This window comes from Chrysemys picta, chromosome 11 (assembly GCF_011386835.1).
Source record: "Chrysemys picta bellii isolate R12L10 chromosome 11, ASM1138683v2, whole genome shotgun sequence".
Taxonomy (NCBI): Eukaryota; Metazoa; Chordata; order Testudines; family Emydidae; genus Chrysemys; species Chrysemys picta.
The window spans coordinates 33,031,682-33,046,005 of NC_088801.1; the positions used below are offsets into that span (position 1 = coordinate 33,031,682).

The following is a 14,324-nucleotide window of genomic DNA, read 5'->3' on the forward strand; positions in this document are numbered from 1 at the left end:
AACAAGCCTGGATGTCTTTTTCTAAAAATAAAATAAAATAAAATCTGTGGCAACCCTAAGCGGAAGAAAGGAGGCAGTGCAGCAGCCACTGCTGCCTCTGGGGCCATGATGTGCAGGCAGGGTCACATTTAGGGGCAGGCGACCCACGCAACCGCCTGGAGTGGCATGCTTAGGAGTGTTGGAATCGGGATGCTGGGGCACGGAAAATAGAATATTTGAAGTAAAATGTTAGATAAATAAATGTATCAATCAGGTATTCCCAAAGAAGCCTTCAGAAGCTCAATATAGGAAGCAAAAAGCTCAGTTGCAATCTAGTTTGCAGCAATAGGCAAATTTGATGGGAAAATATCTGAAACAGAAAAACATAGACCGGGCTTTAGGCAATAGCAATTGTCCCAGTGCAGAAGAAATTGAGGAAAGAAGCGTAACTGGTGGAAGTCCTATTACTAAGGAATTAGCAGATTTGCTTGAAGATAAGGAAAAAATATAGGAAAGTGATGGAGAATTGTCCAGTTTTCCTGGTGGCATAAAGGAGAGTGATGATAAAGAAGAATGTGGCTCACATGAAAAGAAGAGTAATGACAAAGAAAAACCTAGTTAACGTGAAAAGGAGAGAAACAATAAAGAAAGATCTTTCTCGGACGATGACGGAAACAGCAGTGAGAAAAATTGCACTCCACAGATTGATAAATCAGATGCTGCTTTATGGCCAGCGATCCTAAACTCTGCTGATATTGATGATACAATTTTGAATGGGCAGGACAAAATTGAGGATATGTCGTTTCCAGTAAATGAGCAGAAGTGACACTTCTCAAAGTCACACTGCGAAAGAGTGCTTGAGAACGATGAAAAACTGAATTGGCGTTGGCTAATTTACTTGAAATCAACTGATTACTTGAAAAAACTGTTTTTTAAGTACATCAGAAGCAGGAAGCCTGCTAAAGAACCAGTGGGGCCCCTGGACGATCGAGATACAAAAGGAGCACTTAAAGACAATAAAGTCATTGCGGAGAAACTAAATGAATTCTTTTCTTCAGTCTTTGCAGCTGAGGGAGATTCCCAAACCTGAGCCGTCCTTTGTAGGTGACAAATCTGAGGAATTGTCACAGATTGAAGTGTCACTAGAGGAGGTTTTGGAATTAATTGATAAACTTAACAGTAACAAGTCACCGGGACCAGATGGCATTCACCCAAGAGTTCTGAAAGAACTCAAATTTGAAATTGCGGAACTATTAACTATGGTTTGTAACTGTTCTTTAAATCAGCTTCTGTACCCAATGACTGGCAGATAGCTAATGTAATGCCAATATTTAAAAAGGGCTCTAGAGGTGATCCCGGCAATTACAGGCCAGTAAGTCTAACATCCATACCGGGCAAATTAGTTGAAACAATAGTAAAGAATAAAATTGTCAGACATATAGAAGAACATAAATTGTTGGGCAAAAGTAAACATGGTTTTTGTAATGGGAAATCATGTCTTACTAATCTATTAGAATTCTTTGAAGGGGTCAACAAACATGTGGACAAGGGGGATCCAGTGGACATAGTGTACTTAGATTTCCAGAAAGCCTTTGACAAGGTCCCTCACCAAAGGCTCTTACATAAATTAAGTTGTTCTGGGATGAGAGGGAAGATCCTTTCATGGATTGAGAACTGGTTAAAAGACAGGGAACAAAGGGTAGGAATAATGGTAAATTTTCAGAATGGAGAGGGGTAACTAGTGGTGTTCCCCAAGGATCAGTTCTAGAACCAATCCTATTCAACTTACTCATAAATGATCTGGAGAAAGGGGTAAACAGTGAGGTGGCAAAGTTTGCAGACGATACTAAACTGCTCAAGATAGTTAAGACCAAATCAGACTGTGAAGAACTTCAAAAAGATCTCACAAAACTAAGTGATTGGGCAACAAAATGGCAAATGAAATTTAATGTGGATAAAGGTAAAGTAATGCACATTGGAAAAAATAACCCCAATTATACATACAATGTGATGGGGGCTAATTTAGCTATACTAAGTAGAAAGTATCTAAGCAGACAATGCCCTAAAAAAATTCAGATGAATCTTGAACAACTTTGTTAGACATGGAGACTAAATTTAATCAGTGAAAGGTTTCAGTTCAGTTATAAATTTGAGAAGCTTGTTGCAGCATTAACTGCTGATGCCTCTGTAATATTTCCAAGTTTAAGTCAAACAATTAGGGACAAATATTTTCCTGTTTCAGATGATTATATAACACCTATTTATGGAGTTACATCCAAGGTTAAACCTGTTTCGCTTTCTGGGGCGAAGAGAGGTTATTAAAATGCAAACTTGAATTTTACCTTTCCATGTTTCAGCGAGACTCTGGGAAATTTCTAGCCATATGATAATTGTGTAGGCTTTATGTAGTACATGGAGTTCTCTAGCTTAGAGATTCCAGATGGCATATTACAAATCTGAAATAGAGGTTATGTAGTTAAAACTCAGAAAAGTTCAAAACACAATGCTGGGGTAACTCAGTTTTGTATTTGCGCCTCTCCAATGGCATGGTCCCTGGAAAACCCTAGTAATGAAACTATTCCTTTCTCTATACTCTTGTTTCTAAATTACAACTGTGTTCTTTTGTAGGAAGAAGACATCATAAACTTAATAGACATCCAAAAAGTGGGAGCTGCAGTGGGGATAAGGATTACTATCTGACTCTGTTGACAAGAACAGGAAAACTCTAGTTGAGTGCCAGGTGAGAAACTAAAATTTGTTCCACTTCATATACTCATCTCAAACTTTGTTACCTGATAAGATAATGGGTTCTGATCAATAACTTCAAAACAAAACAGGTTCACTTTATTTAACTGTGTAAAAGCATTATCCAGGGGGATTACCGCTGTATTAACTCATGGAGTGGGCCTTTTCTCCACTTAATTGAAAGTTACTATCCAGTCCAGATTAGCAGTAAATAAAAATTGTTATCCTTGATATCTGCCTGGCCTACCTGAAATAAATTATGTGGTCATTCTAAGTCCCAGTGGACAAGTAGTGTTTTTTCTCACAAAAAAACAGCACAGTTGGTGTTAATTGGCACACACTGCAGTTTCATCAGAACTACCAAACAATGAATGATCATGTATGGGGAATTATCCTTTCCACACCCACGTTGGGATTGCTTCCCCAGGTCAGGGTTGAGACACTAGTGGTACAGTACAGAGGAGCTTATACTTGTGCTGAATTTCTTTTTGCAGATAGAGAATTTTGGTCTCCATGGCTGTCAGACATTTTTCATGAGCACTAAACTCACACCTGAAAATGAAGGCATTAATCCGTGGCTTTTTTATTTCCCCAGTCTTAATTTGATGTAGTCTCTATCCAAGATACCTTTAAAAGGATGTCTTCTGGTAATGTAGGTCCCAAATGTAGGATTGTATGTGTTGTCTTTAAAAAGAATATTTTAAAAACACCAAAAGGGAATCCAAACACAGCACCACTCTGCTGGTGCACTAGAACTAGAAAGTGGAACTGACTACATAAAAAAGTGATGCTGACCAGACTCTTTTTATCCAAGTTGTTTGAAGAACAAAAAGTAAATGGCATAAATGGTAAAAACTATTATGCTTGAGTTTTATTTTAATCATCTTACAGGGTGCTAGTAACACAGGGAAAGACAGTTGAATCTGACTGTGTCCCTTAAACTGGAAGAAAAATAATTCAAAATAAAACTCTGGGTTTTAGAGAATAAATCAAATTTATAGATCTCCACAGATAGCTAGTTAATAAAAATGTTAACATCTTTTGGAAGATGAATAGTGTTGTCTCTAACATCATTTCTACAACTTCAAGATCAAATTTGTTTTGGTTTCAATATACGGACTAAAATTATTTCTCAAGTCTTTATGACTCTTCACCATCTTTTCCAGTTTTCAAATTTACCTTTGCTCATATCCCTTTTTGTTTGTACTTGTGGCTGCATAAAGAAAGTTCTGGAATGTGTTTTGTTTGTGATCGCTGATGGTGTTTTGTTATTGAATATTGCATGTGGTGGGAACAAACTCATTTGCTGTGGAAATACGGTCACTTGCTGTTTTTATAATGTGGTGGGGTCTGATGGTAAACTTGAACAGGCTTTGTAGTATTGAGCCAAAGTTGTGCAAGATGGGGTTTGCTCAATAGTCTTGCGTTAAGGAATCTGTTTTTGGCCTTGTACTGTATCTCTTTCACTTCCAAGGAAGTGTGATAAAGCAGTCAAGACTCATAATTTATGTCTTAAAACTCTAAAATGAAAACCATGTTTCATGTTAAAATTTAAGGCTTAGAACCTGTTGAAAAGTGAGCTTTTATTAGTTATTGAATGCCTACCCACAACTGGGTCTTAGTGCTTGCAAATAAGCACTGTAAGGTAAGGCAAGCCACGAAAGATTCCTGTTATAACTGGGACAGTACACTTATATTGAAATTGTGTATATATATTATATCTAAAAATATGTATGTTATTTCTGAACAAGAAAATGATTTGATCAGCGAAATGAACCGTAGCTCAAGTCTTTAACAGTGGCATGGTTTAATGGTCAATTGAGGCCATATAAAACTACATCAAAGATTTATCTCATTGTCCTAGAGATCAGAAAAGAGGGGAAGTTCAGTTATTGAAGTAGTACTTTTCAAATACACCTCTCCCTCGATAGAACGCTACCCGATATAACACTAATTCGGATATAATGCGGTAAAGCAGTGCTTCGGGGGGGCGGGGCCACGCACTCCGGTGAATCAAAGCAAGTTCAATATAACGCGGTTTCATCTATAACGCGGTAAGATTTTTTGGCTCCCGAGGACAGCGTTCTATCGAGGTAGAGGTGTACTCTAGTGGAAAGAGCTGTTAAGTTTTGCTGCTGGAATAGTCTCATTCTAAGGTATTCTATATGCAACATTTTAAATGCATGAAATGACTGTATTGCCCCTTGTATTCAAACTAAATGCATTTGATGTTTACTTTACAGTATTTCTTTAAGTATAATGAGTTCATTAAAAAAAGCTTTGGATGCTAATTCAGAGATCCATAATCTGTTCAGTGTCTTTCACATGCAGTTTTTACAATAACTGACAAGCTGTAAGTTAATTAGCACAGAACTTACTAATGAGGATGTAAAAAATCCTTACTTTTTAAATTAAGTTTTATTGATGCACGCTGGACAAAATTGAAGGAAAGTCAGTTGTACCTGTAATATGTTTCAGGCATTTCCCCCATGCAGGTGCTCTTTCCAGGTAAGTTAAACATTATTGTATGATGATAAAGTTTTGAAAGTGTGACAAAAATGCTTATCTTTAGATATTGGGATAACCCAAAACCAAAGCAATAAAATAAGGTCTGTTAATTAGCGAGGAAGACAGCTTCTTGAATTAATATGTGGTGTTAATTAACAGGAAGTCTGATGTTGTGTTGTAATTACCACCAATATTTTTGACATACTGAGTGACTGAAGGTGAATTATATAGATAGCAATTTAGTAAATACTTCAGAGCTTAGGAACGTTTTCCTTTGTTTCTGTTCTCTAGAAATATGGACAGACTTCTACGACTTGGAGGAGGCATGCCTGGGCTGGGGCAGGTTAGTATACAACTTGTAAATATGTTATTCTTACATTAATCATAGTTTATTTTTATAATTACCAAAATACCCAATCTTTTAGCAGCAAACAGCTGACTTCAGTTTTGTAATAATGTCAATATATAGAAAACATTGCTGTATAGTCTATGCATGAATTTTGATGTGAATTGCATTGACACTGAGTATGAACTTTCAAAATTTTACAGAATTTGCAACCATGCCATGTATAAAAATTTAGGATTGTTTCAATATTTCATGTGATGTCTAAACAATATAGTCCACTGAATGCAGATGTATCTGCAAAATTAAACATTGAATAAAACAGAAATTGCAAATTAAACTGTTCAGAAAAACTGACTTTGCAGTCTTTGGTTTAGTCAATAAGAATACCTTTAAATACCATTCATTTGATGCAGTGAATAAGTAGATTTCATAACACCTGAGATACCATGATGATGCATTCTCATATGGATTTGTGGAGGCTATTTGAATTGTTTCTAAAAGAATTAATCACACATGTAAGTAGCCTTTGCGTACACATATGTAGTTCTTAAACACAGTATTGTTGCTTTCTTTAGTAATCTTCCTGCTGTGGAGTAAGGGCCTCTCTGGTAGCTTTCAAGTTCCTATCACAAACTTTTCAACTAATGTGTGGCCTCCTCCATTTTCTCTCACCAGATGATACCACCTGTTGTGTTTTTCCAGCTGACTTGCCCAGAAACCTTAATGTTGTTTGTGTAGGTGCATGTGCATCTCTCTTTTATGTCTGTCCCTTTTCTTCAGAGAGGTGAGGGCAGCTTTGTCCTGGGTGTTTAGCATCCTGGATGCAGTGGAACTAGTTAGTCTCCCATGGGAGGGTGGACAGGACACCTGAAGTCTAAGGAGAATGTATTTGGGACATGTTGGTGGAACTATTACTATGCAGATACCCACACTGTTTGGGAAGAAGACTGGCGTAAGTAAAGCTTTGTGAGCTACATCATTGTCTCTATGGAGTCACAAGAGAAGTAATTCTTCCAGTAGAGTTTCCCTAGGCCAAGCCCAGGAATCTCAGCTTAGCATGGTGGCCTGGGTTTGATCCCCCTTAATGACTTTTGTAATATATTCCAAACATTAACTTAGTCTGTAATTCCCAACCATAGTTGGCTCCTCAATGTTCACAGTAACATATATGTTTTGAAGTCCCTGATTCATTGCTATAATTCCTTTGATATTTGCAAATCCTTCATATTCACAGCTTTTTGGCTTTCTGTAATGTGTTCCTAATGTCCACCTCTAAACAGGAAAGTATACATCAGTGGTCCCCCAAGCTATGGGGTGAGCCCAGGGGTAGACCCCACAGGGTGGGGAGGGAACGCCACCCAGTCCCACTCTGCCCTCAGTCTTGGCTCCTGGCCCCGCTTGCGGCCTCAGGACCCCTGCAGCTGCGGCCCCAACCTCAGCCCCCTTACCCTTATCCACACCTTCCCTCCCCCCAAGAGCCGCAGCCTTGCTCTTGGCCCCAGCTCTGAAGGGGGTGCACAAACAGGAGTAAAGGGGGCGCCATGTGAAAAGTTTGGGGACCACTGGTGTACAACATGTTGAAGCACTCAATGTGCTTTATCTAACATGTAGAATTACATCCGCTATCTGGGTGGCCAGATCACCTTAATTTTTTTGTATGTTATTGTTCAATTTTCTTTTTTTCAGCTAAAATTCTTTTCACGCTCCTTTAGTGCATCTTCAAGCAGTACTCAGTTATTTTTAGTTTCGCTTTCTTAAGCAATTTTGAGATTTCTCTTGTTACTCTGTGCTGCCAGTCTGCTTCATGACTCTTCATTTTTCTAACATATGCATAGTCTAATCACTCAAGCTTTCACTTCTTAGTCCTCTCTGAACTTGATGCACATCAAAGCTGTTTTTCAGATTTACAGTTAACTCTCTAGAATTTCCCAATTTTAATCTGAAGCCAAATATAAAATGTAGGAGACAATAAAATGATATTCAAAATAAGCCTTACAAACCGCTCCAGCACCAGGCTGCAGAATTTCTATCCATATTTAAACATGGAAGTGTCTCCTGAAGAAACTTGAGTGAGGGGATTTAAAAAAAAAAAATCTGTGAATCTCAGGAGAACTACATTGCTGCTATTGCTGGTTGCAGCTTGATCTGATTAATGTCATGGCTACTTTTGCAGCTCTCTGGTGGATTAAATCGGTAGGAGAGATGTGCAAAAGAAGGTCACTTATGCTTATAGTTTATGTATTGGCATATGCCTGAATTTGAATTGGAGATGGACAGTTATCAGTTTTTATCTTGGATATTTTTGCTGGTAGCAGAGAAACTCCAGACTGAATCAGACGGTTGTTAAACTGAGAACAAAGACAGGTATTCCCTGGAAATACTTAATCTTGTTACAGAACTAGTGATATCACTGCCAGTAATGCCCCTAAACTGGACTAGTCTTGAAACTATTGTACATTCCTCCACCTAATCATTCTGTTACAAATGACTTCGGTTTTTGCTGGCTTTACTTTAAAAGTTAAACCTCATAGTAAAAAAGCCTATCCAGGTCAACTACTCTAGTTTGTTCCTCTGCTAATCTGAGTATGCGAAGAATTGTATAAGGAAGAGCAAACTTAATACATTTTCTGAGGGCAGAATTAAATAGCTGTGGGTAACTCCTTTCTTGAGCTATTCTTTGAGATTGATTGCTTGGCAGTTGAAATGGGTGACTTGGTCTATGACAATAGCCCACTTCCATTGATATGTAACAGTGGATCATCTCTTAGTCAACAAATGGCCACTCAGTTAATCTTTACCAGCTCCATCTTTGGAGTCTCCATCACAAATTTCCCTCTTTCTGACACTACCTCATCTCCTTCAGTATTGCCCACTTCTCCCCTCCACCCTGCCCTGCCACCTATTCCTTCCATAGCCTTCAATCCATCAACATCCACGTATGCTGTTCTGCTCTCAGCCCTTTCCTCTAGTCTTTCTATTTCTATTTCCTCTACTCCACTCTTTTTTGATACCTTCTCACATCACAAGGTCGTTCCCTCGAACCCTCAATATCTGTTTTTATACTCTTGTTCTCCTGCTGCTGAGCAATTCTGGTCAAAGTCTCATGACCATGCTGAGTCAAAACTATAAGTTCACTCTTTCCTCCTTTTAACTTTGTCATCTTCTTAGCCAAACAGCCCTACTTCCTATGCTCAATTCCAGTTACTGCTTCTACCACCTTTTGACTTTCTCCTCAAGCTCTTCCCCTCTCTGTTTTCTCCTCCCTTTCCATGTAGGATCTTACTGGTTTCTTCAAAGAAAAATCATTACCTCCCTCCTCCCCAACATCACTGACAATGAGACTTGTTGCTTGTTGTCCAACTCCAGCCCTTCATGATCAAATAACCTCCATCTCCTCTCATCTTTTAATTTCTCTTGCTGCTCTGCTCATCCCATTTCTCTCACTTCTTCACCTCACACATCATCAGATTACTTTCCTTATCATTATAAGAAGTTGTTGGTCTCCCCATCTTCAAAAAAAAAAAAAAAGCACAAGTACAAAACTCTTAACCCTACCTTCCACTTCTACTGTCATTCAGTATCTCATTGAACATGCTGTTTACAACTGCTGTTTAGAGCTCCTTTCCTCCAATTCCATTCTTGATGCTTTCTAGTCTGGCGTCTGCCTTCATATTCCACTGAAACTGCTTTCATTAAAGTCTCTAATGACCTCTTTTTCTGGCCCAATCTCACAATCTGTACTCCACTATCCTTGACCTTTTGGTGTTTTTTTGATACCTACTTTTTGAAATTTTGTTCTCCATTGTCTTTCTGTCCCCTTATGGTTCTCCTCTGACCTCATTGGTAGCTCTGTGTGTCTAATCTGGAGGGCAGTTCTTCTCCCCTCTTTCCTTTTCTGTGGGTATCCCTCAAGGTTTTGTCTGTCCTCTTTTCTCTCCTAGAAACTATCTCTACCTCCAGTACCTCACTTATCTAGTAACATGTTGCAGTGTCAACCCCTGCCATCATGCTGCCTACATTCCCTAGTCAGCTTCTGCTTCAAACATCTCTGGGCTCTCTTCCACATTGCACCTTTTGCAGGGGAAGAACTCCCTGATGAAATGAATACTTTCTGTCAGATTTCGCCTTAAGAATCACCTCTGCTGATCATGGGTAGGCAGGTAACTAGCTGTGACTTTTCCTACTCCTTTCCTCTCTACCCTCATTTAAAACAAACTGTGGTACATGTAATTAACAAAACTGCCTATTCTTCAATATAGTGCTTGTATGTCGTATCTCCAGACTCTGCTGTGTGTGCATGATTTTAGATTGTAAATTGTTCATGGCAGTGATTGTCTCTTTTGTGTTTGTACAGCACCCAGCACATTGGGGTCTCAGTCCTGGTTGGGCCTTTGGGTACTACATAATACAAATTACTACAATTAACTAATCTTACCAGTATTGGGTCTTTGTGCAAACAGGAGATCTGGAATAAGTATTTCTCTGTATCAGTTAATAATGAATTGAGACCAAAAATGAGACCAAGGAATTGATTTACAGGAATCATCTTGTGCATTTAAATCTCACTTTTCCCATCATTTGCCTGTGGGGGCAAAAGAACCACCCTGAAGAATTTAGTTCAGGTCAATGACAGTTAGTTTGAATACCAAGGAGATTATTTAGAATTTGAAGACATTCCTAACTTTAGATATGGTAAAAGAATCTATAAGTTGTGTAAAGCTAATATATGGCATGAATCCTTTTTGGAAGCATGATTTCAATCAAAAAAGTGGTATCGGACCCAACAAGAAGCAAAGCCACCTTTGTGGAGTCTACTCCTGTGTTCAGGAGGTGGAAAGATTAATGAATAATAAAAATATTAGGACAGACTTTTTATTAACATCTTGTTCTCCTACCTCTCGTGTCCTTGTTTTCCTTTCCTTCCATCTATGCTTATTCCCCCCCCCCCCTGTAGTGTTGGAGAGCTGTGCCTGCAGCACAGCTGATTGGTATCCCACTTCCCTGTTCTGCCTAGTTTGTGTGCAAAAGACAAATTAGGGAGTGCAGCTCAAGCTTTAGATTTTATTGGGGCAGCAAGAGAATCCGTGTCACCGGGATTTGGAAGAACACCCCTTTTCATTTTGCACACAATTTTCTGGAATATTAGTTGAATCCATTACACCCATCTTTACTAGTCATTGTCCTCCATGCCACAGGATGTGTAGTGAAGTCAATTCTGCATATGCATGTTTTAGATAGTCCCATTGATTACTATCTTCACTATTCTTCCTGTTGTCCCAGAGAGTACACAAGATGAATTTAGTAAGAGCTTTTGTTGGTGTTGTCCTCCCTGTGAGGCTTTCAAAATGGTAACAAAGACAGCTGTTTTTTACCCATGCTGACACATCTTATCCAGTTATTTTCTCCACCCAAATGTGATCAGTAACACATTAGAAAGACGTACGTTTTTTGTTGTATATATGTGCTACACTTAACAAAGCTCTGATGTAGAGAGCAATGAGATTATTTTAAAAATATACCTTATTGTTCTTAACCAATCTTTAATGTATTTTTAAAAACTTTAGTTTTATTTGACTGTTCATTAATTTTTTTCCTGGGTGTAAGTGCTTCACTGTTGTAAATGAAACAATCGTTATACTAGCTGGATGCTTTAAAGTAACCCACTTGATGGAGGGTAGAGAGTAATCCAATTTTTGGGGGTGTGACCTGTGTCTTATGCAAAGTGTTTGCACCTTGACTTGAAATAAAGAAAATAGAAGTGCAGATAGCTAGTTTATTTGAATAATGGACTTGCCAATTAGCCATCAAGTGCTTCCATCTGTGAAATTGTTGATCAGATGGGTTAGCTGGGATGTTTCCAGATTAGGGCATTGTAAATGGCACTTGAAAACTGTCACTTTGATTATGAGGTTTCATGCATTGCACTGTTTGATGCTGTGGAACCTTTTTTCCTTATATTATTTATTATTTTTTTAAGAACACAGTGATCCCATTTATGAAATCTGTGGCACCAGGGGAATTTGGGAGACCTGCCACTGATCTAAAATTCTGAATAATCTGCTCATGTAATCAGTGCAAGGATTAAACACAATGTTACTAGTTTCTTTCATGAGCTTCAGAATGAGGGTTCCTGATCTGGCAGGCACAGGTGGGTGAGGTTCAATGTAGATTCCTTCCAATTTCCAAATTAAATGCAAGTTTCCTTTATACTAATTAGAGCAACTGATTTAGATATTCCTGTATCTCTTAGTAAATGGCATATTGGCTTTGTCCTTTCTGCATGCTAATGGATATTTATGCATATGTAATGGAACACCTTGTAGGAAGTTTTGTTGGTTAATAGCACACTTTGGGGATACAACACATTTACTGGGCACCACTGCCTATTTAGATTAATGTCCATCTGCTCAGATTTGGTATCCACAGGCACTTAAGCAGCTTCATCTTTTTTCCACCCCTGTCTCCCTGGGCCTGTATGCTTCTCATGGCAAGGGTTGTGCTACTCTGTGGCCTTCCAATCTTTTCCCCAAGGTGGGGCTTTGGACACTCCTGCTAGGGAACATCACATCCACTGCTTCAGTGAGTAGGGTGGGTTGTACCTCTAGTTCAAGAGATCTATTTATTACTAATTCATTAGTACTTATAAACCTTTGATGAAAAAGGCAAACAAGTATCTTACAAACATTACTTCTCTCAATATCCTTTATACCTATATTAAAGATGAGGAAACCAAGGTGCATAACTTATGTGACTTATCTGTTGCAGAACCATCATTGAAACCCATGTCCCCAGATTCCCAATTTTAACAGATTATTCCACTCAAGGAGAATAGGACTTAATTTTTTCCACCCCTTAAAACCAGTTGCTTTGAAAACATTAGTATTAACTCATTGCAGGAAGTACTGCCAAATATGCAACCATCACATTGCTTAAATTAGTTTTCTATGCTTTGAAGACTTCAAAACAAGAATAAATATCCAGGTTGTATATACCTGATCCAGCTTCTACGAGGTGAGCCTGGAATAGTCATGTAATTGCAGCTTCCCATACTACTTTGCATCCGCAGGTTGGATTAAATAACCTTATTTAATGATTAACATTGGTTTTAGCACTATTGAGTTACTCTCTCTCCAGATATGCCAGCAGAGGTGGTTGGGACATGTCAGAAGTGCTTGAGGAAACAGTCATCTTAATGTTATCCAGTCCTACTTCTTTCTTGCTATACATTCCTCAAATACCTACTGACAAATTTCTTTTGGTTGGGAGTTGCAATGAGATGTGGTGCACTTATTTTGTTCTTTGATGTCCTGCCTGAAGTATCTTTTCATTCAAATTCTTCCTGAAGATGCACTTCTTCCACAATGCATTCAGTCATAACAAATAAAATAAAAACAGAAAAAAAAATTGCTAGCTATTCTTGCAGAGTCTCCAAGTGCATCCTGTTCTTTCATACTGTAAACTCTTTGGAATAGGAATGCTGTATTTTGTTTTAAATCCCTTTAAATGTGTCACTGCACAGAATATGATTTTGGTACCCAATATTAATACCTGCAGAGCACTAGATTCCCCTAATTAAGGTGTGATGTCCAGATAGAGTAGAAGAGAACCTGGGTTTACCTACTGAAATTTTGCATGGGTATAAGTTTATACACCCTAAATTCCATTATCTGCCTTGAGGCTCCCTCTTCCCCATACCCACTGAGAATGTGGTCTCTAGCCAAGAAATAAATCCAAAATCCCTTTGGGCAGTGAGCGTGGAATCTTGAAGGCAGGAATACTGGAACTTTGCAAAATGAATTTCTAACAGTTGTTAGATTGTTTGTATTTTCCTTAAGCAGAACTTTAACTCTGAATTTTCCAGGCTTTTTAGCATTTTTGGGTGAGGAGTATGATCTTGTTTTTCTGTGTGAGAATTACAGCATTTTCAGGGGTTCTTTCCACCTTCACTCTCCTCTGATATTTACAACCTTATTTCCATCTTAATGAAGTTTTATTATATCCTGAAAACTTGCTTTACATTTTTGAAAATGAGTAGGAGGCAGTATTGACTGCAAGTACTGTTGTCTGGCATTACGTTCCTTACACGGTTTTAATAACTACTTGAGTTTTTGATTTGAACAAAACAAGAAAACTGGAAATACCTGCATTCAGGTGGACACTTTATTTTAATACATTTGTTAACAACATTCTGAAAGACATTTTAAGGATTATAGACTCCTTTAAAGTAATACATATGTATAACTAATTCTGCAGTATAGATATATTTTTAATGATGGAAATAAGATGTTTTTAATAAAACAGGCTAATTAGGATTTTGGCTGGTCATCTTTAAAATAAATTGTACTGAGATCAAATTTCAAGCTTAACTTTGATCACATAGGCACAAAGGCATTGCTTGATCTGATTGGACCCTTGGATCCCCTAGTGTTTAGACCATAGTGAGAAGGGCAAGAGGCAGTAATTTAAACTGCGATGAAGAATAAAAAGCACCTGAGTAAAATAATTTTTCAGGAGCTTGAACTTCAGTCTTCTAGATCTTGTCTGTCTAGCAGCTTTAGGAAATATGAACACTATTTTTTTTAAGATAAAATTTTAACATCTATTCAAAAGAAGAAAAATTTTTCAAAAGAAGAACAAAACATAATTGAGTTCTTAAGGTTTATAGAAAATAGAATCTGTACATAGGCCTTTCTGAATGGGTAGCTCAACCAATTCCTTAAAACTCTCTCATTTAGCAGATATTATT

At 38.0% G+C, this 14,324-nt stretch overlaps 1 protein-coding gene across 2 annotated transcripts in view; it reads left to right on the plus strand.

The window, feature by feature from the left end:
• PSMD14 (proteasome 26S subunit, non-ATPase 14) overlaps positions 1–14,324 on the plus strand; it is a 62,402-nt gene that overhangs the window by 9,191 nt on the left and 38,887 nt on the right. For both annotated transcript variants that reach the window (XM_008178466.4, XM_005309429.5), the window contains exons 2-3: positions 2,608–2,719; positions 5,524–5,575. In XM_008178466.4, the coding sequence (XP_008176688.1) occupies positions 5,528–5,575 (48 nt within the window). In that variant the 5' untranslated portion in view covers positions 2,608–2,719; positions 5,524–5,527. The remainder of the gene's footprint in view (positions 1–2,607; positions 2,720–5,523; positions 5,576–14,324) is intronic.